The sequence below is a fragment of the Phalacrocorax carbo genome, chromosome 7 (assembly GCF_963921805.1).
Source record: "Phalacrocorax carbo chromosome 7, bPhaCar2.1, whole genome shotgun sequence".
NCBI lineage: Eukaryota > Metazoa > Chordata > Aves > Suliformes > Phalacrocoracidae > Phalacrocorax > Phalacrocorax carbo.
Window position 1 is genome coordinate 43,133,388 of NC_087519.1, and position 25,446 is coordinate 43,158,833.

General features: G+C 38.1%; 2 protein-coding genes across 8 annotated transcripts in view; both read left to right on the plus strand.

The window, feature by feature from the left end:
• Positions 1 to 7,905, plus strand: part of ATR (ATR serine/threonine kinase) — a 42,100-nt gene extending 34,195 nt beyond the window's left edge. For all 3 annotated transcript variants that reach the window (XM_064457684.1, XM_064457685.1, XM_064457686.1), the window contains 9 exons: positions 534 to 668; positions 1,263 to 1,463; positions 1,780 to 1,923; positions 2,686 to 2,836; positions 3,980 to 4,136; positions 4,268 to 4,421; positions 5,356 to 5,507; positions 5,753 to 5,858; positions 7,235 to 7,905. In XM_064457684.1, coding sequence (XP_064313754.1) covers positions 534 to 668; positions 1,263 to 1,463; positions 1,780 to 1,923; positions 2,686 to 2,836; positions 3,980 to 4,136; positions 4,268 to 4,421; positions 5,356 to 5,507; positions 5,753 to 5,858; positions 7,235 to 7,408 — 1,374 coding nt within the window. In that variant the 3' untranslated portion in view covers positions 7,409 to 7,905. The remainder of the gene's footprint in view (positions 1 to 533; positions 669 to 1,262; positions 1,464 to 1,779; positions 1,924 to 2,685; positions 2,837 to 3,979; positions 4,137 to 4,267; positions 4,422 to 5,355; positions 5,508 to 5,752; positions 5,859 to 7,234) is intronic.
• Positions 7,906 to 9,005: 1,100 nt separating this feature from the next.
• The window catches only part of XRN1 (5'-3' exoribonuclease 1), a 37,196-nt gene continuing 20,755 nt past the window's right edge, over positions 9,006 to 25,446 (plus strand). For 2 of the 5 annotated variants that reach the window (XM_064457688.1, XM_064457689.1), the window contains exons 1-18: positions 9,011 to 9,189; positions 11,943 to 12,175; positions 13,413 to 13,510; positions 13,871 to 13,980; positions 14,066 to 14,176; positions 14,418 to 14,500; positions 16,730 to 16,817; positions 16,941 to 17,109; positions 17,326 to 17,393; positions 18,363 to 18,497; positions 19,868 to 19,934; positions 21,772 to 21,877; positions 22,238 to 22,327; positions 22,481 to 22,637; positions 22,961 to 23,080; positions 24,115 to 24,284; positions 25,115 to 25,235; positions 25,333 to 25,431. In XM_064457688.1, the coding sequence (XP_064313758.1) occupies positions 9,115 to 9,189; positions 11,943 to 12,175; positions 13,413 to 13,510; positions 13,871 to 13,980; positions 14,066 to 14,176; positions 14,418 to 14,500; positions 16,730 to 16,817; positions 16,941 to 17,109; positions 17,326 to 17,393; positions 18,363 to 18,497; positions 19,868 to 19,934; positions 21,772 to 21,877; positions 22,238 to 22,327; positions 22,481 to 22,637; positions 22,961 to 23,080; positions 24,115 to 24,284; positions 25,115 to 25,235; positions 25,333 to 25,431 (2,100 nt within the window). In that variant the 5' untranslated portion in view covers positions 9,011 to 9,114. Of the gene's footprint in view, positions 9,190 to 11,942; positions 12,176 to 13,412; positions 13,511 to 13,870; positions 13,981 to 14,065; positions 14,177 to 14,417; positions 14,501 to 16,729; positions 16,818 to 16,940; positions 17,110 to 17,325; positions 17,394 to 18,362; positions 18,498 to 19,867; positions 19,935 to 21,771; positions 21,878 to 22,237; positions 22,328 to 22,480; positions 22,638 to 22,960; positions 23,081 to 24,114; positions 24,285 to 25,114; positions 25,236 to 25,332; positions 25,432 to 25,446 lie in introns of all 5 variants that reach the window. The other 3 variants (XM_064457692.1, XM_064457687.1, XM_064457691.1) reach the window with 3 other exon arrangements.

Here is a 25,446-nt window from a genome sequence, read left to right on the forward strand (position 1 = left end):
GTGGACAACTGATTTTGGTGTTTGATTAAGTGTAATAGTACTTCCAGTTTTGTAATCAAATAATCGATTTTGTGCCTTGATTAAAATGAGGTAGATATACCACTTAGTCGTAATACTTAGCTGTTTAGTAAGGTCATTGGAAAGCAAAATGGAAAGCGTGGTGCCGACTCTTTCTTTAAGGTTGCTGAAATAACATTCAGGATACCGTGGCATACTCTTGAATATTGGCCTTTATGTTGTGGGAGTCCCACGAATGGTTTCAGAAAGCAATAACACACACACACGCCCCCCCCCACCCACACACACCCACACACACCCACCCCCCACACACCCCACAACTGTACCACTGTAGTACTTGTTCAGGTACCAAATTTCAATTGGAAGACATCTTTCTCCACATAATTAACTATGACAAGCAATAAGTAGAGAGAAGGATATATTAATTAGTGTGGGGTTTGGGTTTGTGGGGGTTTTTTTAGCATTCTTTAATTGATTTGACTGTTGTTTAATAAATTTTAACTTTCTTTTTTCAGTCCTCTTACCCTACACGTGTCAATAGATGTAAGGAAATTCTAAACAAAGCTATTCACATGAAGGAATCTTTAGGAAAATTTATTGGAGATGCAACACGTCTTACAGATAAGCTATTGGAACTATGCAACAAACCGGTACTTACAAAAATAAACAATTTAATGCATGTAATAGGATTATTCAAAAGTGTTATACAAAAGCTTCTTCTGATAGCTTTCATTAGCCAATTCATTACATTACTGCAATGTAACAGAAACTACACTGACTTGTAAAATACGGGGGTTTTTACTTTTCATAATAAAAATATTCAGAAAAAAGTTGAAAATAGCTCTAAATTGAGCACATTGCAAAATATTTCAGTACATAATGATACATGTCACAGTGCATGTGCTTTACATTGTTTTATCCTTCCATGTACGATGCTTGCCCAGTAACTTTCACAGAGTTTTACTATAAAAATGGGGTGGTTGTGTTTCATGAACAAATGACCTTGATAAGAAGGATAAAATGAAATAAATTCCTTCATTAATCCGTATTTACATTCAGAGTGAAAAATACATGTGCCATAAAGGCCAAATATATTTACTTTTGACCATTCCCATTTAATTTTAAATTTAATTTGCCATCTTTCTTATTACCATAAGCATTTATTATGCTGTTAGTTAACGGGAAATAGCAGTAATATTTTAAATGTTTATTGTTAACTTTTGAACAACTTTTTTTTTCCCAAGGTTGATGGAAACAGCTCAACATTAAGCATGAATATTCATTTCAGAACACTTAAGAGATTAGTAGAAGAGCACACATTTAGTGAAATTCTCATTCCCTTACAATCTGTAATGATACCAACTCTTCCTTCAATTCCTGGTACACATGCTAACCATGACCCTTTTCCTGGATGCTGGGCCTACATTGCAGGCTTTGATGATACGGTAAGCCTCTGGTTGGCACCTCATTTTAAACTTCGTGTTAAGCAAATGTAGCTGCAAATATATCTTAGTTCCCTAGAAACGGAGGAGTGAGTAGGAAACTTCATAATTACTTTCATGGATACTGAGTGGCTTCTGTCATAACAATCTGAGACAGATATGGCCTCTTGGTACTCAGGTAAAGTTTTGGCCTGAGATGAATATGCTGTAGCACCGTGGAAGTGCTAACGTGATTGGTTGCAGTGGTTTATTACAGTGAGACACTCTACTTTGTATTATCTGTTACAGGTGTTAATAAAGAATTTAAATTTTTCCTTAGGTGGAAATTCTTGCTTCACTTCAAAAGCCAAAAAAGATCACCTTAAAAGGTTCAGATGGAAAATCTTACATAATGATGTGTAAGCCAAAAGATGATCTAAGAAAAGACTGTCGGCTCATGGAATTCAACTCCCTTATTAATAAGGTTTGATGAGTTAGATGATCAGATGCATTGTATTTACTGATCAGAACAAAATGCTGAACTATCTAACAAAAAACCCCAACTTACCTTGACACAAAGCTTACTGGAAGAAAATTAAGCTGTTACAAAATATCTCACTTCAGCAGAAATCAACAACAATTTGATAATGTATAACTTCTTACAGACTTGTGAAAACAATTACAAAATACAACATTTTACCAAGACAATTGCTTGTTCTAGCAAAAATATACAGGAAAGGTTACTTACAGTAAATAAATAACTGCAAACTTTCTGCTGTCTTGCTTCATATTTCTTATTCAGTATTTTCTAAAGTTTTTAATGAGAAATTGGTAAATTGATCTTTTCATACTAAAAGCATTGCTTTACTTTAGTTATATTTTGCTTCTCAGCAGTATGCTTAAGGTTAAGGTACCATGTTTTCCATGAGGTTAAAGCAAATGACAGCATCTCTGAAACACTGAAACTCTTACTGCAAATACTGCTTTTAAGGGATTTAAGCCACGTACAACTAGGCAGTTTGACCATTTTATTGCAAAGTTCTCTTTTTTTTAATTTACTTTAGAGAACAGGTGAGCATTTTGCTTGCATTTGACCTTCTGCAGAGTGTGAAGCTTAGAATTTTAAATTCTGTACTGTGTGATTAGAAAATAGATATAGATAGAATGGTTATGAGATATGGTAAAATGTTATTGATACATTTTGAACCTATGTTATCTGTTAATTTTATTTTTCTTTTGTGAATAGTGCTTAAGAAAAGATGCGGAGTCACGTAGGCGGGAACTCCATATTCGAACCTACGCAGTTATTCCATTAAATGATGAATGTGGCATAATTGAATGGGTCAACAATACTGCTGGTTTAAGAAATATCCTGATAAAGCTTTATAAGGAGAAAGGTAAAGAAATATTTTCGACTATCGTGATATTTTATTTAATTTTTTTACAAGGCTTGCATCTTTATTAGTAAATGAGACAAGCAGCAAGGATCAGACTAAATGCTAGTGTAGCTGTACGCTTCTACGGGAGAACTTATCTTGGGCCGCATATCTCCGGGCCACAGGGCTCTACCCACCCTGGGGACAGTGATGCACAGACATCAATATGATGGATACAAAATGTCCGTCTATTTAGCTGCGTCACACGCTTATATAGCTCTTGCGCTTCCTGTTCCTGCCACTCCTATGGGGAGGAGTCTATCTTTCCGTCACATCCCGTAATCTTCCGGTCGCCGATCCCTGTCTATTCCCCTACAGCTAGGAAGATGCAGTCACATGTATTTTTAACTATCTGCAATATATTATTATTATTGTGCGTGGTAGACTTTTACTCTTAAACGGAAGAGAATTGGTGCTTGGAATAAACAAGTTCCTTATGAGAACTGATAACACAATCATCTTAATGCATTCATTTATCCAATGATGTAAATCATGCCAGCAGCATGGGAAAGTATGTGCAGCACTGAATAACAGAGAAGACTGCGGGCTTTTTCTTCATATTTCGCCTGTTGTTTTTCATTTATGTTATATTTGTGTGAGATGATTCAATTATAAATTATCTTAATTAAGATTGAGGGTAAAGCAACTTTGCAAGGGAAAGATCAGATTTCTTTTTAATTTCTTGCTAACAATGGAACTTCCTGGTCAGTGCAATAAAATTTTGGGGGAAAATGTCACACCCTATCTGGATGTATGCAGACACCTGGGAGGTTGGAACTCCAAACATCTCAGGTGAATATAATGAACAACTTTGTGAGGGCGGGGGTTTTTTTGTATATGTGTGTTTCCCCCACTCCACCCCATGGTGACTGGTGAAAAACTGGTGGCTTGTTTGCTAGGTCTTCTCTTTCCGTTACCATTATGATTTATTTATTCACTTTCCAGTACCCCACCACCAATATGTTTCATAGGTTATTTTCTATTTGTTCATTTATTTCAACTTCAAGGAGATGTCTGTCTTCTCTAAAATACCGTATTGTAATAGTACATATAAGGCTTTATGCTTGGGGATTTCTTTTGCCTAATTGAGGAGGCCTGTTACAGGTATCTATATGACCGGAAAAGAATTGCGTCAGCATATGCTTCCAAAGTCAGCTCCTTTGTCTGAAAAGCTGAAGATGTTCAAAGAAGTCCTTCTGCCTCGTCATCCCCCTCTCTTTCATGAATGGTTTCTTAGAACATTTCCTGATCCTACTTCATGGTGAGTGACTGGGATTAGGCTAGCTTGAGAATATCTACTTTGTATATTTCACTAAACATTAGTGGTACTACTGAATAAAGACAGATAACCCAAGGAGGTGACTCAGGCATATCTGATTCTTATTTCCACAGGTATAATAGTAGGTCAGCCTACTGCCGTTCGGTTGCAGTTATGTCAATGGTAGGTTACATACTTGGCCTGGGGGACCGGCATGGTGAAAACATCCTGTTCGATTCTTTGACTGGTGAATGCGTACATGTGGATTTCAACTGCCTTTTCAATAAGGTGAGAAATTCCACTTCCTGAACTTGCCCTTCATTTTACATGCAAGTAAGTTATAGACTTCTACTGTCTTGGGTTTTTTTCCCACTTTTTTTTACTTTAACATATCTGTCATGTAATCTCTCTCACTTTGTTTCTTATTTATACCAAACAAACAGCCTGGGATATGTAAAGAGTACATGATTGTTCTGTATACTGCATTAATGAAAGCCAGCTTTTGATTTAGCCAGTATCGGATGAGCTGATGTGGATACATTGAAATAGCCCAGACTTTAGAGTGTTTGTATTTTGTGACTGTCCTCTCTCTGCTACCACCCTCCAAACAAAGCTGTAATTACTACATTCAGAATTCTGCTGCTGCAAAGCTTCTTTGTTTTTTCTCACACAAATTCAGCACAAAAATTCCAATGGTTCTTTAAAAATAAACAGCAGGAATTGTGGCCAGAGTGGGATTTGGAGTTTTGGTGTTTCTGCTGAAGGATGCTTTTGGTGTGGAATATGTGCCCTTTTTACTTCAGATAAGTGAGGTGGATAGATTCTTAGTTTATTTCCTCTGCTTTCTTTTTAGTAAGCATAAATTGTCCTACATAACCCTTACTTTAAAAAGAAATGTTTAAAGCTAACTTGCATGTTATAAAAGTTAGCATTTTGCATGAGACTGCAGAGCAGCAATACATATTTTGAACAAAATTTTATATCCTGTATTAGTGTATTAAAACAGGGAAAAAGAGGTTATTTGGACGTTGGTATCCCTTATTCACTGTTGTTTCCCTTTAACGGCTGAGGAGGACTGTGATCTGAGCAGACATCTCTTGTCAGCTAGGAAACTGCCACTGACAAAGATGGGGGAAAAAACTAGGAGCAATGCAAATGTTACCCTTGACTTCAATAATGCTTAAAACGCTTGGGGCACGCTCTTTTTTTTATCAACGTAAAGGGAGAAACTTTTGAAGTTCCGGAAATCGTTCCCTTTCGTCTCACTCACAACATGGTTAATGGAATGGGTCCAATGGGAACAGAAGGTCTTTTCCGAAGAGCTTGTGAAGTTACAATGAGGCTTATGCGTGATCAAAGGGAGCCTCTAATGAGGTAGGGCAACTGGCTTTGCTACAAACTCTGAACAAGCTGCCTGTAGCCTAAATACCTGAAACAGTAACTGCTGGTGAATATGCCAGTTTCAGCATATGCCTGGCACACAGCTCAGACTTACTATGACATGCAGTTAAATATAAAACAATATAAATATTCAGCGCTAACTTTAGACTCCTGTCAGTGGTGTTGTTCTGAAAATTAAATGTATTGCATGTATCTCTTTTTATTTTTCATTTATTTAGTGTCTTAAAGACTTTTCTCCATGATCCTCTTGTGGAATGGAGTAAACCTATTAAAGGGAATACAAAAGCACAGGTGAACGAAACTGGAGAAGTTGTCAACGAAAAGGTTAGTTGAAAACAAGCACAGCATAAGGTGTTCAAATGTCAAATGTCCATTATGGTTGCAAGTTAGGTATTTTCAAATTGAAATCGTGACTTTCTTGTTTTTTCTTTCATTTAAAAAATCTTTTGGTTGTTTCTTCTTGATTATCTCTGTGTTAATATTTTTTTATCCATAAAGAGACTATTTTTAATGACAGAAAATTTAATTTATCTACTAAAGAACCAAACAAAATAGAGCCTATGATTTGATTCTCTAAAGCAAGGACAATGCCAACAGAGGCAATAGGATGGGCGAGGCTTCTGCTTCCCTCCCTCTGACTGTTGCACAACCCTCCAGATTTACAGTGATGGTCACATCTGGAGTCCCTTCCATGCTTATTTTTGGGTTTTTTATGAGTGGATGTTTATTGAATAAATACATGCCTTGTTATGTGTCGAGGAATACTTAGTACATATGAAATCCTAATATTAACTGTTTCTTTTGTAGCTGCTGATAAATACTATATTATTCATCCAAAACACAGCTTGCATGATCTGTAATATTTATTCTCTTTCCCCTTTGCAAAAATTCTGATTTATCTCCTTTTTCCTTTAAAAGGAGTATTTAGTGAAAATAAATATGGGTAATAGCAGATAAAACTTAGGGAGCACTGATAAACACAGCAGCTAAGGTAATGGCAAACTACAGTACTGAAGCTATATTACAACAAAGAACTTAGCTGAGCTATGTGAGCACAGAAAAGCTCCCACTCTTCAAGTGATTACTAACCAGGCTGTGTCTATGTAACCTTTCTTTGAGTTACAGGACCACCCACAGAGTTGTATGTGGTTAACTGTTTTTTCTGGATAAGTGCCAATGTTTTACTTGAGCTTTAAAAGAAAATGTGTGAGTATAATTGGTATGCACTGGCTACTGTAGTGGGCCTCGGAACAGCTCATCTTGAGTTGCTCGTCACAACCTGTTATTGGACTTCTTCGTTTTCAGTTGCTTATCATTTTGGTTTAAGTTTTCCAGACTAGGTGTCTTTAATTTTATCCAGAATTCTAAGGAAAAGGCTGGGAAAATTTGGCATTTATTGGAAAGTGCTTGTATGAAATAAAGCATTCTAACACTTTCAAATACACTTGCATAGCTTTTTCAGTCTTCTGTGGTAAATTTAATCTGTAAAAATATAAGGCAAAAGTTTATAACTTGCCCAATAATTATCCATTTTAAAGAATGATTTTAAAAAGTGGGTATCTTTTATTTTCAAAGTAACTGGTGTGGAGATCTGGGGTTTGTATTAAATTAGCATACAGACTTCAAAAGCATCCTAATAAATACTTTAAGAAGTGGAAGTCCATGGATAGTAGCAATATTTTTTTGTTCTTTGTTTCCAGGCTAAAACCCATGTCCTTGACATAGAACAACGGCTGCAAGGTGTCATTAAGACTAGAAACAGAATAAAAGGATTGCCCTTATCTATTGAAGGGCATGTTCATTACCTTATTCAAGAAGCAAGTGATGACAACCTGCTCTGCCAGATGTATATGGGCTGGGCTCCATATATGTGAAACTGTTCACTTCGGAATGACACCATTCACAGGTGGTGTAGCTGTAATATTCTTGAAGGTATTAATCAGCGGTAACTGGTTACTTATATTGATTTCTGATGGCAAGCAGCAGAACAGCCCAAAATCTATGTAAGATATACAATACACTTGCAAGTACGAATGAATATGCTTGCAGGTGTGCAAGGTGTTACGACTTGTGTTTTGTATACATTTGGAAGGCAGGACATAGGGACTGCTTAAAAATTAGACCGTGCAAGTGTCTGCAAGTTTCTTATGGACATACCTACTCTGACTGTATCAAAAAATTGTGCAATGGTGGAAGAATGCACTCTAACTTTATTAAGTACTGTATATTTTTGTAAAGATTTTTCTCATTCAGCTTACATGATTAATGTCAGATTTTCTGAAGTTTTACACTGGTATGATGTAAAGTGGTTCTTTCAACTCATTATTTTTAGAAAGCCCTTCTGAACAATGAGTATTTCTTTTCAGCAGTAGACCTTGAATTCTGGTTTTCTTTGACTTCCATACGGCCTGGCTACGTCTAGAAAAGCACTGGGGATCTTAAATCTTATGCTGAAGAAACTGGTGAAGTGCTACCATGTTCTGGAACTTTCCTTTGCCCTTGCCTGCTGTGCTGAGAAACCCAGGTGAGGGAAATGACACACAGCTGCAAGTTGGAGGACCCTGGCATGATGGCTGTCACACCAGTGCAGCAGGCACAGCATAGTATCTGCAACTTTAACATGCTCTCAGGCTCCCAAGGGCTCTGGACAGGCCCTCTCTTCCCTGCCTTGTAAAAAGTGTGGCTGTAGGCAGTGTTTTTCTGAAACGGAGTCTGCAAAAGTGCTTTAATATGGACAAGAATAAGTACATTCAGAAAGCATTATAGTGATTTACAGTAATGGTTGCTTCTCTCAGCCTCCAAACTGTAGAGAAATGAGGGGGGAGATAGGAAAAAAATTAGACTTTTATAATTGGATATCATTTTGTTTCTGTTCTTCTGAGAGGAAAACAATGCCATTTATTTTTACCACATTGGTGCTATGTTACAAGACTCAAGTATGAGTCCAGCTGACATCCAGACCCTTTGGGGAGTAAATCTAAATAATGGGTTCACAGCTGCCTCTACTGCCTTCGTTTCCCTGGGCCACTAGTGGGTGATCTGCTGCAACTGTTGTCACCGTCTCATAAACATCAAGATTTCTCCAAGTAGGATCTTTGGAACCTACTCCCATCTCTTCCGTTGGGGGGGGGGGGGGGGGGGAGAGCGCTGGGGTTACGTTACCTTTCACAGGCTTTATCGTTACAGTAGGGTGTGAAGAAAACCTCACCCCGCACAGTGCAGCAGGCGCCGTTTTCCGTTGCAGGGGCCCGGCCCTGTTCCTCGCGGCAGGCTCGGCGCGGGGGCACGGCGCGGTCCCGTGGGCTGGCGGCCAGGGGCGGGGGCGATGCCTCACGGGTGGGCGATGGCGGCTGAATGACCGCGGCCCCCGACGGACCGGGAAGGAGCTGGGGGAGGCGGAGACCACACCGCGCCGCTCTGCCCGGCGCTCTCTATGGTCGGCGCGGGGCGCTCTGCGCGGCGCTCGCTGGTGCGGGCGGCCCGGCCCGGCTGTCAGTACGGCGCGCCGGAAGGAGGGCGGAGCGCGGCCCGCGGTTGTTTGGGGCCGGCGGGGCCGTGAGGGCGGCGGGCGGTGCCGGCGATGGGGGTCCCCAAGTTCTACCGGTGGATCTCGGAGCGGTACCCCTGCCTCAGCCAGGTGCTGAAGGAGCATCAGGTGAGCGGGCAGCAGAGCGCCGCCGCCTGCCCGGGGCCCTGCCTGCGCCGGGCGGAGAGGGGTCCTGACCGGCCCCTCGGCGGGGCGAGGGAGCGGGCCTCGTCCCGGGCCGGGCTTGTGGGGGCCGGGACTGCGGGGCTGAGTTGCAGCCAAGGCCGGCTCGCCGAGAGACGGGTGGGCGCCGGGTGGGCGCCGGGCGGGCGGCCGGCAGCCTCCGTGCGTTCCTTCCTTCGTCACCCGCAGCGCGGCCGTGGCCGTAGCCGGCTCCCCGCGGCCGGGCTCCCCTTTCGCTTTTGCTTTCCCGGCGGCCGCGCTCCAGCCTCCGGGGCCCCTCGGAGGTTCCGCCGGCGGCTCGTCCCCCCCGCCCCCTCGGGAGCAGGAGATCGGGGTTTCCTCGTCACCGGGCTCGGAGAAGTTCCAGCTGCTGACGAGGAACGGCACAGTGATGATGAGGGACAGGTTGTACAGCTCTGCTGCCTCTCCTTGTCGTTGCGTGCGTCAGTTTGTATTCGTAGCAAAACCGAGAAGTACGTTAAAGCCTGAAAATGGAAAGCTGTAAATAATGCTTTTAATAGTCGGGCAGAAAAGGCTTGTTTCCGGAGAAATCACGTTTGGTACTTGTCAGACGCAAGCTCCGAACTTTTTTCTATCATTTTCAGCTGGCGTTACGGATGTGGCTGTATGCACTGAATAAAGATGTTCCGAGATGAGCTGGGTGATGATTGAAGGCAGGCTTGAGCATTAATAAAACTTTCTTAAATAGGTAGCATTTTAAAAGATTAAATAGCTGTTGTATCAACATATATAACGTGTCCTACTTGCATGATTCCAAACCTGGATGTTTGAGCCTTCCTTCTAGTTTCAAAGCAGTTTTCAAAGCTTAGGTCTTTGCTTATGATTTGGTGGATTTCACTACAGTGTCTCATATCGCCTGTGTAGCAAGGTGGCAGCAGTGTGTTTGGCTTTTCAGCTGTTCTGTTAAAAGCCTGGGCTGCTCACTGAAATTGGTGGCAGTTTTAAACTTCTGAAGAACCGCGAACTGTGGCAGCTGAGGGAATCGGCATGTGTCTGCTCTACCCAGGGGAAGAGCAGCAGGGCACAGGACCCAGGATGCTTTCTGAAAGAGGTGGTTGGAGCTCTAAAGGCAAACAGAAAGCACAACTCCACCTTGTATGCTGATGCTGATGCAATTCTCTAGTTAGTCTTTCTGAAGACTAGGTGATGTTGTTAACTTATGTGGAATACTTACACTGTATAAAACAGAAAAGAAAATGCCTAGATTGTTATCTGTAATATTAAGCTGTATGCCCATTTTTCCTTTTCTCTGCTAGACCGCTTGAGTAAAGACTGACACATACTAGCATCTAGATTAGGGTTCCTGTTTGCTATTACAGAAAAAACTACCCAGAATAAAAAGCAATTCCTATGCAAAACACAGTATTATTTTTAAATCATGTTATAGCCATGCGTCTTGAAAGGTCATCTCTTTTCCATGTATATGTTGCTTCCATATAAAAGCTTTAGTCTTCTTCTCTTTAGACTGCTGCCTGTGCAATGCCCTGCTCTTTTCTTGTCTGAAAGTGGTGCCTTTGTGGATGATGTCGTGTTTGAGCATGTTGAGAGCAGTTTGATTACTGAATTTAATTGTTCTGTAGATCATTATGAACACAGCAGACCAAGTATTGCAGATGACTGGAGATCCTTCCTGATGCTGCCTCTTGTTTCTTCTCTTTGTCATTCCTCTTTCTGAAACAGAGTTGTTTCTCTTAAATCTGGATGATAAATAAAAGTCCAATAACGTGCCTTTCAAAATTATATAAAGATATGTCAGCAGCAGTATCACAGAAAATTATGAAAATTTAGCAGTGCCTTTTTCCAGTTGTAAAAACGGGAGGAATTTTATGAACAGTCATACTGGTGGATTAAAGAATAGATTTGTTTATTGCAAATTACTCTTGTGCATGTTTGGTGTGTTTTAACTACAAAAAGGTAGATAACAGCCCCTTTGCTTCTTGTGTTCAGCAGTGTTTGTGCTCTATATGTCCCTTGTGTACATTTGGGGAGGGTTTGTTCCTTTAAAAGAAAGTTGGGCTGATGCAAATAAGGCTGTTAGAAGAACAGAGAACTAGACAGAAAAGAAAACGAGTTTGGAAAGTGTGGGAAAGAAATTGATGTTGGTAAGTCTACTGCTTTTAGTGTTAACTGTGGCTCTCTAGGCTCACAGGTGGCTCTTAGTGAAGCTAAAGAGGCAGCATGCAGGGGTCATGGAAGGCACTGGTTAACAGGCGGGGGGAGCCCTAAAGCTGCTTAAGCTGGCTTTGCTTTTGAAACACTGTTGGAGACTGCATACTCAGTTTTGTAGTTTTTATTTATAGTGAAGCTATGCAAGATTGAATCAGTGAAATGTGTGGGGTTAATAAAAAAAATTATTTCTTCCTGAAAAGTGTGATTTTTATTTGCTTTTCCCATATACAATGTTTCTGGTACCTCAGGAATTCTGTGCTTGGCCAACCTTCTACAATCAGGATATGATAGGAATCTGTTCTTCACTGGGAAAATCATAATAATGGATTATAAGTGCAGGCAAATCCATAACCAATCAAGATATTCTTAGCCTGTTGGTGTGCAGTAGGTTCCAGGGAGGTCTTCCCACCTCACCTTGTTTCCAGAGTTCATTAGTTTCAGCCATGCCTTGGGCAGTGCTTGCATTGCTTCAGCTGTCACCAAATGGGTACTAACTGTGGCTTTCATAGATTCCAGAATTTGACAACTTATACCTGGACATGAATGGTATTATACATCAGTGTTCACATCCAAATGATGACGATGTTCACTTCAGAATCTCAGAAGATAAGATTTTTGCTGATATTTTTCACTATTTGGAAGTACTATTTCGTATTATTAAACCAAGGAAGGTTTTCTTCATGGCAGTTGATGGAGTAGCTCCAAGAGCAAAAATGAATCAGCAGCGTGGGAGACGTTTTAGGTGAGAATATTTGTTCTTGCTCTGTCTTTAGGATAGTAAACACTTTAAAAAAACCCAAACCATTTATTTCAATGTATGCCATGAAAATTAAAATATGAGTGCTCATGCCTTTGATAGTAGCTTTAATTTTTAGTTAAATGAGGGTAGCTACCTGTAAAATGTTAATACTTAAAACCAGGATTCCAAAAAGGAAAGTTTGCTTCTTACTTAGATTTTTATCTCTGTGTGTGGAACTTGGGTGCAGGGAGAGCTTTTTTTCCTATGAAATTTTCTGTGAAAGAAATCTGCAGTGGAGCTCTTGCAGATGTCTCCAACAGCTTCATAACCTGTGAGTGTCTTTGGTATTTGTGAATGCTAATTCTAGATACGCCTTTTTGGTAACTATAATGGAATGTTGTTTGACAGTCATAGAAGAAATGAAGTTTCTAATGAACTTCTGGTTTCCTGTTGATACTAGTTAGCAATTTTGCTCAAATACAGAGCTGCAAGTAGTTTTCACAGTGTTAAGAATTACATTAATGTTTTGGGAGATGTGGAAGGTTTTTTGAAGGCTGCTGTAAGGAAACAAAGCCAGTGGTCAGAGAGTACAAGGGTGGTGAGTGAAATGCAACAGAAACAAACTGGGGGAAAGGAAGAAGAGAAAATATTTTCAAGCTACTGTGGTTTTTTGGTGGGTTTGGTTTTTGGGGGAAAAAAAAGGAAGTTGAGAGGAAGAAGAGTTTAAGAAAGAGTTCTAAATAGAAAATTGGAGTGGAATTGAAAGGTGAGAATCTTAAGACATTGGCTTCTCTTTTTCTGGTTCAAAAGTGTTTACAAAAATCTTTGGCCAAGAAAGGCTAGTTTGTTTGTTTCTCCATAACTGGTGGTGATAAGTTGTTAGTTCACCCCTCCTTACCCCCATGGTATTCCAAACTTGCTGCTTAGTTTAACTACATTACTGTTACTGTTCTAGGATAGCATTTTTAGATGTTTAGATCCCATGTATTCCTACTGTTTCAATGTTAATTTGCTTTCATTGTGATCAGCGAGGAAAAAAAGCTAATATTAAAATTTCCATTTTTATTAGAAACAAGTTCAGACTCCATTCAGGAGGTAAATTCCCCCCCCCCCCCCCCCCCCCCGTTAAAATATCAACTGTAGGTATTTTGTCAGTAAAACTGTGCTTAGGTTATTAACATGTGAATGTTGATTGATGATTCTTTCTCTACTCCCTCTCTCCAACCCTGTTCTGTTTTAGATCAGCAAAAGAGGCAGAGGACAAAATAAAAAAGGCATTAGAAAAGGGAGAAACTCTCCCTACAGAAGCCAGATTTGACTCCAACTGTATTACACCAGGTAAGATAATTTGTTAAGTGTTTAAATTTAAGTGTTTAGGTTTATGTTTTTTCCATCTATATTTTTGCACTATTTTCCTGTCCTGAAGCTTTTTTTTTTTAAAATTAGAGGACAGAATCAATAAAGGCTCAAGTAAGATGGGAAGACAAGTTTTAATAACTTTTAGTAGGGTTGAAATACTGTCTCATTCTAAACAAATTTTTAGATTGCTATGGAAACAATGAAACCTTGGGAAAAAAAAACGAGCTGTTCCCTTCATCTCTTGCAGAAATTTTTTTTTCATTAATACTTTTGATATGTAAATGAAATTTTGAATGACTAGTGAAAAGCTTTGTATTTTACTTAGATTTCTGTTTTCAGGAACTGAATTCATGGCCAGATTGCATGAGCATCTTAAATATTTCGTAAATATGAAGATTTCCACAGACAAGTCCTGGCAAGGAGTAACAGTCTACTTATCAGGCCATGAGGTAATTGTATTTTGTTAATATTTTATTATAAATAAATTTTTATTTTATAGAAAAATACTCATCAATTTTGGGGCTTTTTGTGCAGACTCCAGGGGAAGGTGAGCATAAAATTATGGAGTTCATCAGATCAGAAAAAGCAAAGCCCCATCATGATCCAAATACAAGACACTGTCTCTATGGCTTAGATGCTGACTTGGTATGTGCATTTAAAATAATACAAACAACAGACATTTATAAAGAGTGTACGTCTTTGATGTCTTCCTAAGCGCACAGGGTTCTAAAATGTTATTAAATGAGCATGTAATTTTGTATTCCTGCAAACTTCTGAATTTGTAATGAACGACAACAGCAAAATTTCTTTATACTGCTCAAATCTTAAAGTAACAATTTAAAAAATAATAACGAAGTAAGACCTTTCTAATATCTTTTTGTAATAGATTATGCTGGGATTAACAAGTCATGAGGCACACTTTGCGCTCTTAAGAGAAGAAGTCAGATTTGGTGGTAAAAAATCTCAAAGGTGAACTGATTTAACTTTACTCTTATTTTGTATATGATGAAATAAAATCCAAAAGACACTGGGTCACTAGAACTTTTTTTTATTGATTGCATACTAAATAAAGTCTTGGTTTATATTTGTGTTAGAAAATACATGAAATTAGAGAAATCAACTTTGGAAATTGTGCATTTGAATTTATATACATGAGAAAATGTATGCTGTCAGGACAGCTGATAAAAAAATCCTTAGAGCTTTGGTGCGTTGTGCTTCTTTCTTCATGTTATGAATGGAGCAGCCCAGGCTGTACTGACATTGTTCCCGTAATTGTCTTGTGCAGATACTGAGTTTTTAAAATGTATTTATATCTCTGAGGTTTTATGCATCTAAGTAAATTACTAGAATAATTACTAAAATAAACTCTTAAAGTTTCTGACTGGATGCTGTCATTCTGGGTTTGCCCATTTGAACTAACTTGTGGGCTATAACTGGTTAGAACAAGGTGATCTGTTCCAGAACTGTGCATGTACGTGGGGCTATTCTGAAGTAATAGAGAAATTAATTTTATAACTGTTACTGCGGCTAGGTTCCTTCTTTGAAGGACCTTTAAGCATATATTTGGTGGATAAACGGAGAAGGTGGGAGAGACAGAGAGAAATACACTTTTTTGATACAAAAAGGATTTTAAATAATACAGTGATAAGTCATATAAAATGTTTACATAAATGCGTCATTTTTGCTAATGAACACTTTTTTTTTATTGCCGAGGACAATAAGATAAACATCAGAAATAAGTATTCTTTTTATAGTCTTCCACAGTCAATTTTTCACTAATACTCATTCTGGTGATAGTGTTGGCATGTAACATTTTTTTACATTTTTTAAAATAACTTAAGTCTAATCAAATAAAAATGTCATTTTCCTTTTTTTTTAATAAACTAATATAAAAGGAAAATGTGGTGACCTTTTGAGGGATTAATTAAATAAAGTATGAAATCAAAAGGCAAGGTATCATCATATTTTTTTCCCCTCAAGCGTTGTTCCATAGTTGGCTTCTGTTGTAATTTCTGGATAATATTTCTCATGACAGGAATTTACTTCCAGAAGTTACAGGAATTGCCTTCTGCCACTATGGTCACTTTTATGAGTACTTACAGTTGGAAATTTAAAAATACATACCAATTAATATCTGTCAGTAATTTCTTGATTGAGAGAAATTATTTGTTTTATCAGGATTTTCAAGTCCAGTGTAATGAAGAATAAGGGGCAAAATGTCTCTAGAGTCTTAGAGCATCAGTCTGGATTTACCAATATGAGAATTACATTTAAAAAGTGACAGAATTGGGTCTGAAGTTCTATGCAGCCCAAGTGTAGCTCAGAGTTCGTCTTAATAGTCTTCATATAAGCTTGTGTATCACACACATCTTCCTCAGAGGGTTTTGGCCAAAACCTGCTATGTAAGTGTATGTGTGAATACACAGATGTTCATGCTGGTTTGTCTTTGGAGGTGGTCCCAGCTAGTTAGAGCATCTACAAGGTGAAACAGTCCTTTACAAATTTAAAATGCATCAGTCCTTAGCTTGTCAGTTTTTTGGTGTAGGTATTAACTGATTTTGGCCTAACATTGGCTTAAGCATTAAGTAATTTTAGTGAAGAGAGGAACAGAAGGCAGAATATATGTTGACTAATTTACACCATAAACAAACAGTGGGTTTGTCACTTTTTTGGTGCTGTGTTGAAGCCACCAGGTAATACACATGGAGTGTATTTTCAAGTTAGGCACATTCTTTTCTTACAAGAAGTATTTCAAATGACTGCAGATGTAACACAGCCAGTTTAGACATGAGTCTGTGTACTCTGTATGTGCTCAGAGACTAGTTCTGCAACACCTTAAAATATATTGGTTTGGTTCAAAGTTAGGTTAGGTTGTCCCTTTTTTGGGCAATGGGATAATTACTTAGAAAAACAGACAATGCAACATGGAACTCCACAAAGCTGCCCTCTTTTCTCTAAGCTAGCTATTTTCCTTATAGTGTGGTCACATCTGCTGTTTAGAAGATTCTACTGCAAAATTTTGTAGACTCAAACCAGATGAATCCTAAAATACATTCAAAGATATGTTTATACATTATTTCTTCTCCAAGGATATAATCCTAGTAAGAGTACTTGGATTTAGGTAACCTTGGACTTGTTAATATTCATATTGAAAGTGTGTTTGTAAATAATTAACTTAATGTTTTGAATAATTTATAGAGCATGTGCACCAGAGGAAACCACATTTCATTTACTGCACTTATCACTGATGAGAGAATATATTGATTATGAATTTTCACCAGTAAAAGTAAGTTCTAATGGAGCTGTGATTGAAGAAATGTGTGAGGTCTTTTTATGCAAACATGGTAATAAAAATTATGCTCCTGTGTTTTTTTCTTTTTTTTTTCTTTTTTTTTTTTTCCATCCTCAGGACAAGATTTCCTTTGAATATGATATTGAAAGAATAATAGATGATTGGATCTTAATGGGTTTCCTTGTAGGAAATGATTTTATTCCTCATCTACCTCACTTACACATTAATCATGATGCACTGCCGCTACTTTATAGAACATATATGGCAATCTTGCCAGAACTGGGAGGTAAGAACTCTTAAGTTTAGTTGTGGAAAGTAGAAACATTAATGCAAGGTCAATATTTATTGACCTTTTTAGCCATGTTAGAATGTTTAGCATTTATTACACTCTTTTCAGACAGCCAGCGAGATTGCATTCTATTATCTGTGGGGCATTTAAATTGAAAATTTTTAATTGTTAAATTGTTAATTTAAAAAAAAACATAATTTATTTTCCTAATAGGTTACATAAATGAAAACGGATATCTGAATTTAAAACGTTTTGAGAAATATCTCACGAGATTGTCAGATGTAAGTAACTTCAAAATTACAGTATGGTCTGTTGAATATAACCCCAATATAGGGCCCTAAAATACACCATGCTGTAGTTTTAATGAACTGTTAAATGACTGTGTTTCACAAGTTGTTCAGTCAGCTGTTTTATCATTTAACTGATGGAATCCAATTAGTCACTGTCTCATCTTACCATAACATAAGAGGAAAAAGGATTCACCACTAGAGTCATGGTCCTCCATTCTCATTGAGTAATGAGTGGCAGTACTGGGCAAAGCGTGCTGCAGGCAGCAATATTCTTTGTGTCCCCTGCTGGTTAGTTTCTTGTGGGGTAAGCTATGTCTGAAGATCTTGGAGGGCAATATTTTTTTGCAAGGTTTTTTAAATGAAAATCGCTGGTAAAGAGCAGTGAAGCATTAGTATCTCTCAGAGGCAAGCATCAGCATTCTTCATGAACTACCTGGTGTACAGGAGGCAAACCTGTTAAGTGCCGCTGCAGTAACGCATCCTAGAGAGGAGAAAAGTTATAGGCCATGTGGAAATGGAAAGGTCTCAGCCTTCTGCTGAACCTGGAAGGAGGAAGTTCATCTGGTGTCCCTGCTTCAGCCCTGTCTTCTGATTCTTGAGTAGAACTATGAAAGCGTTGGGTATGTGGCACAAGACTATTACCCAGACCCTATAAACTTCTACTGCTTCTGGAGTTGATAGTGAAGTGTGAAAGTTACCTAACTCTTTTTGTTAGCCATTGTGGCCTTACTGAAGGAAAACAAAATATGGCTTGGGTATATGTTACATATTGCTAAGAAAAAAGATTATTTTTTATATATATTAATCTATTAGTTTAGTTGTAGCTCTAGGGCAAAATGTTTGTGTACGAATTAGTCTAGATGTAATCTAATGCAACTACTGAAAAGACATTGTTAATGTAGCACTCTAAATTTAGTGTCCCTCAAATATTTCTAAACTCATTTCAATCTTTCTGCACAGTTTGATCGCGAACACTTCAGTGAGGTCTTTGTAGACCTAAAATGGTTTGAAAGTAAAGTAGGCAATAAATACCTCAACGAGGCAGCTGGTATTGCAGCAGAAGAAGCCAGAAAAAACAAACAGAAGAAACAAAAGGTTAGTGTTTCACATATGCAATGTTGGAAATATTACTTTTTGCACATCAGTAATTTGATCTTAGGCAAATTAAATGGCATAAACCTCTGTTTTGAGATTTTTTTTTTTGAGATCAGAAAAGGTAATAAAATGTAATATTTGAGGAACTGCCTGTATGCATTGCTGGTTGTGAGTAATGAAATGGCTATGTCAAGGTGAAGTTCTCATGATTTTTGAAACTTGTAAATCTGTAACTTAATACTTTACGTCAGTTTATCTGTTTCTCAAGAGCAGCAAAACTTACTTCTGGGTGAGTTATGGTCAAACTTGCTATGCTTTGTAATTTTATGTTTTAATGCATAGCCTGCTGGAAGTGTATCGTATTTCACATGCACTCATAGGTCATTTATGCATGTCTTGGCATTGGCCGACTATTTGATAATGAATAGATGAATAGCCATGTCATTGGTGTGAGCTATCTTAGATTGGTTATTAAACTTGCAATTCTGGATATAAGTAATTAATAAGGAACAGCACCTTTCTCTGTATCTTGACTTTGCCCTACTGTCACGTTCCCCACCACCACCTCCATTCGCTATCCTTCAATATATGCCTTCAGCAGTGCATAGAGTAGCAGCAGGGAATTCCTTCACGTGTAGTCTGTCACTGTATATCATTATCCTGTTCTTTAGTGCAGTTTGTGGTTTGTAAGAGCAAGATGTTAGCTCTTCCTTTAATAAGGTATGCTTTATTTGTGGTTGTTTTCTTTGCCACAGAAGTTTGGAGCAGCTGTATAGTATTAGCTAGCCATCTTGACTGATCCTTTGAATGGCAGTGACAGTCAGGAGCTTGCATATCTCAGGTACAGGGGAAAGGGCCAACTTAAAGATTCTGCTATTGAAAGCTACTCAGTGTTGTACACAAAAGACAGTGTGTAGTGTGAGAATGAAGTGAATGTTTGGCTTGTTTGACTAAAACAGAATTTCTTGTATCCTTACTTCCCACAACTGTAATTTGAACTCTTAAAAATTTACTGAATAAAAATTTGGTTGCATACTGGGGCTGTGGCACAATGCATGATGTAGGTTAAAATGCTTAAATGTGTACTGCACCGTTTTGGAAATAGTTGTGTTTTAGAAAACAAATATTCATATATTTTTTTAAAGGTAGCTGAGATTTCATTTGAGACTGCTTCTTTGTCTGATATGTATGGATAAATTAATTTTCCCTAGGCAATTACAAGAGAAGGAAATGTAGTGGGTTTTATACTAAACAATAATAATATTTATACATCTTGATTATAGCATTTTGAGTTGCAGATTATATGGTTGTGGATTAGGTATGTGCATATTATTCTGTATTTTTACTTTATCTCAATATTAATTTAATAGGCTCAGGAAAATTCTATATGTTTGGCTGCTTTAGAAAAAAATGAAAGTGAAGTTGTGACCCCTAAAAGTAAGTGCAAATAATTTTTCCGTATAACAAAAAAAAAATGTTAATTTGTGTATAGATTTGGAAGACCTGTAAGACTTTCATGTCAGAGATGACCTGAATCTAAATGAAAGTGTGATGTGGTCAGCTATTGCAAAATGGAACGGCCTATCACTGGTTTATAGTGAGAGCAAGTGGGACTAAAGCTTTTGAAGTGCTTCATATCTGCCCAGTATTTCCATGATGTGTTAAAGGAAGGAATGAGCAAATCTTCAACAATATTATGTTTTTAACAATTCTATACCTAGGTACTTTATCATTCAGGTGGGGACAAATGAACAGGTTTTTATACGGCTTTGGGGTTTTTGGTTGTGTTGATTACATTTTAAACTCACAGAATCACAGAATGGTGGGGGTTGGAAGGGACCTATAGAGATCATCTTGTCCAACCCCCCTGCTTGAGCAGGCACACCCAGGGCAGGGGGCAGAGGAACGCATCCAGGTGGGTTTTGAATGTCTCCAGGGAAGGAGATTCCACAGCCTCTCTGGGCAGCCTGTGCCCCTGCTCTGGCACCCGCACAGGAAAGAATTTTTCTCATATTGAGGTGGAACTTCCTGTGTTCCAACTTGTGCCCATGGCCCCTTGGCCTGTTCTTGGGCACCACTGAAAAGAGTCTGGCCCCATCCTCTTGACACCCACCCTTCAGATATTTATAAGCATTGACAAGGTCTCCCCTCAGTCTTCTCTTCTCCAGGCTGAACAAACCCAAGTCTCTCAGCCTTTTCTCATACGAGACATGCTCCAGTCCCCTGATCATCTTTGTATATCTCTGCTGGACTCTGTCCAGTAGTTCTCTGTCTCTCTTGAACTGGGGAGCCCAGAACTGGACACAGCACTCCAAATGTGGCCTCACTAGGGCAGAGTAGAGGGGGAGGATAACCTCCCTCGACCAGGTGGCCACACTCCTTTTAATGCATCCCAGGATACCATTGGCCGCCTTGCCCACAAGGGCACATTGCTGGCTCATGGTCAACTTGCTGTCAACCAGCACTCCCAGGTCCTTCTCAGCAGAGCTGCTTTCCAGCAGGTCAATGCCTAACCTGTACCAGCGCATGGGGGTGTTCTGCCCCAGGTGCAGGACCTTGCACTTGCTCTTGTTGAATTTCATGAGGTTCCCCTTGGCCCAGCTCTCCAGCCTGTCCAGGTCTCTCTGAATGGCAGCACAGCCTTCTGGTGTATCAGCCGCTCCTCCCAGTTTGGTATCGTCAGCAAACTTGCTGAGGGGACACTGTCCCTTTGTCCAGGTCATTGATGAATATGTTGAGCAGGACCCCTGGGGAACACTACAAGTTACAGGCCTCCAACCAGGCTCCGACCTGTTGATCACAACCCTCTGAGCTCTGCAGTTCAGCCAGTTCACAACCCACCTCACTGCCCACTCACCTAACTCGTTCCACTTGTAGGATGTGTTTTTGCTCATGTTTTGAAACTTAATGTCAAAAATGTATAAATATTATTCCATGATATAAGACAATGCTGCTGAAAAAAATTACATTTTAAAATCTATTTTAATGTGTTCTAAATTACTTTCTGATGGCTTATATTCTCTGCTCTGTTTGTGTAATTGGGCTACAAAATGGGTTGCTTGTCTTTAAAGGGGAAAAAAAAAGTTCCAGACTTCCTCTGGGTAAAGAATTTGTTCGGTGGTTTCATGTTACTTTTAGTGCAAGGAAGGTGTGATCACCTGTAACTGTGAATTGAGGAATAAAGTTAAGGCATCAAGTCAAAACTGAATGTCTTCAAACTTTATTGTAGTGGAGAAGTGATTGTTAATCCTTTTTTTCATGATTGCTTTTTCAGCTGTGTTGGAAGATGAACCAGAGGATGATGATCTGTTTGAAACTGAGTTTAGGCAATACAAAAGAACTTACTACATGACAAAAATGGGTGTAGAAGTAGTTTCTGAGTAAGTGTATGCTTTTTCTTGTTTCTTTTTCTTTTAAGTGCAAAAGTCAAGTCTTTGCATATGTCCAGTACAACACAGAATATTCATTCATGTTGAAAGCAGAGAACACATGGCAGTGTACTGCAGGGGTGATGCTTTTGGCTAATGCAAGAAGAGCTGCAAGTCAAGTTTCCTGTAAGAAGTATTTGAGGACCAGAGACAAAAAAAATCCATTAGTATTAAATGAATCTAGAAAACCACAGTCTTATTAGGTTCCCAAAATGCTCTGTCTTCATTCCTGTGTACCCAGGTGCTCAGTAATTTTTATATACCAGTGAAAATAGGGAAAAACTAATAAGTATCTTTCCTTTTTCTTTTAAGTGACTTCTTGGCTGATCAAGCTGAATGTTATGTCCAGGCAATACAATGGATTTTGCATTATTATTACCATGGAGTTCAGTCATGGAGCTGGTAAGAAAAATTGTCAAATGAGAAATTGCTTAAAGATTGAGCAATATTTCACCTTGTATGGTGGAACATTTGATACAGTTCTGTTTGTTTCTGATCTGTGAACACTGCTGTGCTAGAATTAAGTAACTAAGAGGTTTTTTTTTTTCCCTGCAGGTATTATCCTTATCATTATGCACCTTATCTGTCAGACATTCGCAACATCGGTGAACTCAATATCAAATTTGAACTGGGAAAACCTTTCATGCCATTTGAACAGCTTCTTGCTGTACTTCCAGCAGCTAGCAAAGATCTGCTACCTAAATGCTACCAGGTAGGATTTAGAATTAAAGTGCATTTATTGTTGCTTAGTAGTTGTCTGCTTTATTTTGAAGTAACTCTTTTCTTGATATTTTTGCATGTCCTCTCAGTGATAGTCTACCTCTAAATTTTAGGTGTATTTCTATTCCTTACTATTCTTAGTACATTAGGAAGTTCATAATAAATACAATTTCAGACTAGAGCAGTTAAATGATAAATGTTGAATTCCCGTTCAGCCTTGAAGTGGTTTTAATACCAGCCTTCTCCTCTCTCTTCCTAGAATTAGTGCTAAATTGTCTCTGATACTGTTTAATTCCTCTGTTTTATTTTTCCTAGCATTTGATGATCAGTCAAGACTCTCCTATTATAGAATATTATCCACCGGATTTTAAAACTGACCTAAATGGAAAACAGCAAGAATGGGAAGCTGTAGTATTAATCCCGTTTATTGATGAGGTAAGTTCTTTCAACATCTGCTGTCTCTAAAAGCTTCATAACAAATCTGCTAAACTTCTTAAATAATCAACAGTTAGACATACAATTAAATGGAAGTTTAAATTAACACTTGATAAGACCACAAAAAAATACAAATGTTCGCTGCCTGGAGAGTAAGTCTAGATTAAATTACCACAAGCAAAGTTAGCTCCAAGTGACAGAAGCCTTAAGTAGGGGATGTGGACTTTTTGTTGTTTGTTCATGTTTTTAATCAGTTATTCAAATACTTAGTTTCAGATTTTTTGAGAAGAAAATTCTATTCCTATATACATATAAAAATACAGAATGTCTGTAGATAAAATAGAAGAAACACTTGGAAAAAAAACACAGTGTTTTTACAGAAAATTTCTTCACATGAACACCAGTAATGGATGGAAGACTTTAAGTAGAAATCAAACAGTAAAACATTAATGGAGAGGAATAAAATAATAACATTTTCCTTTCTCATATAGGGTAACAATATTATATACATTGTTGTAGTAGCTTTTATCAGATTAAATTTGAGCACATCAAAGAGTGGATGAAAATAAAAGTGCAGATTAGATGTTAAGATATATACAGTTGGTGGCGTCTGCCTATCAATTGTTTCCATAGTTCGCAGTGAAAGGTTGACAGGACTTAGTAGTTTCACAAAAGACAACAGTTGCTACTTGAATGACTCATAAGGCTTTGAAGCTTTTTCAATAGTTGTTTTGCAGAATTTTATGAAAACATCTAAAATATTTTTAATATTTCTTTGTATGTTAAACGTAAAAGGCAAAATACGGCTAGCCTTTGGAAGATATTTGCAAAAAAGTAATCTTTATTTTCCAAAGCCATTCCATTGTAATTGTCTAATTTTTATCAGAGAGCTGGGACATGAGGAAGGGTGAGGCTGCAGTTAGAAAAATTAACACATTAACCAGAAGAGTATAGGTACCCACTTTCCCAATGTACACATTTCCTTACTAATTTTTGTTGCCAGTTTCATATACGCTAATTTCTCTAAAATTTAGAAACGACTGCTACAGGCCATGGAATCCTGTAATAAGTGCCTAAAAGAAGAGGAGAAACAGAGAAATACTCACAGTGCTTGCCTAATGTACTGGTATGACAAAGATGCAGAGTTCCAGTACATGTCACCATGGCCAGAGAAATTCCCTGCAATAGAAAGATGTCATACGAGGTAACGCTGGCATAACTATTTTAGGGTAGACTAAAAGTAGTTAGAATTACTTTTATTAGCTTCTTAACTAAAACTTGTGTATGCCAATATATACACTGAAAAATGAAAAATGTTGGATTAGATGTTACTTGTTGTGGATGGCACGGTAAAAGTATTTGTCCCTTCAAATGTTACTTTTGCAAAACAGGTGAACGAATACTAAGTTGGCAAGAACACTCTAGAGAATTAATAAACTTTGTATGACACAGAGGATGAAAGACTGGTACAAATATCTAATGATAGTGATGACTTATCAGCACACTAATTCCAGACCATGTGTAAAAAAAATGTAAGCATTTGGATCCAGTGCAGAGAGTTGAAAACAAGTGTGTTGTTCACTTCCCTCTCAATGAAAGTAGCCAGCTCTACTTAACACAGGCTGAGGTTTCAAGATTAAATGGAAACATAACCTTAATTGTAGTCAAACTTAAAGCAAAATAGGGGAGGAATGCCTGTTGGAGGATTATACTTAGTGAAGAATGGATAGTTGTGAAGATGAATGATACCGTATGGAACCATTGCTAGTTTAGCATTTAACAATAACAATTAAAATAGTGAGATTGGGACAAATCATGACTTGAAGTTTTGTCTTTTTTCTGAACAAGTAGTCTTTGCAGCAATAGCATGGGTTTTTATAGTCCTTTGTAGAGCTTCCAAATGGCTTAAGGTAATTGCCTCCATACAGGATAGTAAAAGGGTTTGTCAATTAATGAATGTTTGAATGAGTAATGAGAATTTCTAAAGCTGAAGGTCGATCTGTATGAGCAAACGTTGTGCAACTTGTTTTTTAGGTATAAAACAATACCTTTGGATGCTTGGCATGTAGAAATAACCAACAATAAGATAACTAAAATCAACAAGAGTGCATTATATTTCTGTGGATTTCCTACTTTAAAGCACATTAAACATAAGGTAAAAGATTTCTCTCTTCTGACATTTTCGATTGTATTTAATAGATAACTATGTAAGAGTTCAAGTAAGTTTTATGTGCTGTTTTGCTTTTACACAGTTCTACCTTAGAAAAAGTGGCGTGCAGGTTTTTCAGCAAAGCAGCCACGGAGAGAACATGATGTTAGAAATCATAGCTGATGAGAACTCAAAAGAACAGGTAAGCATTTAGCTC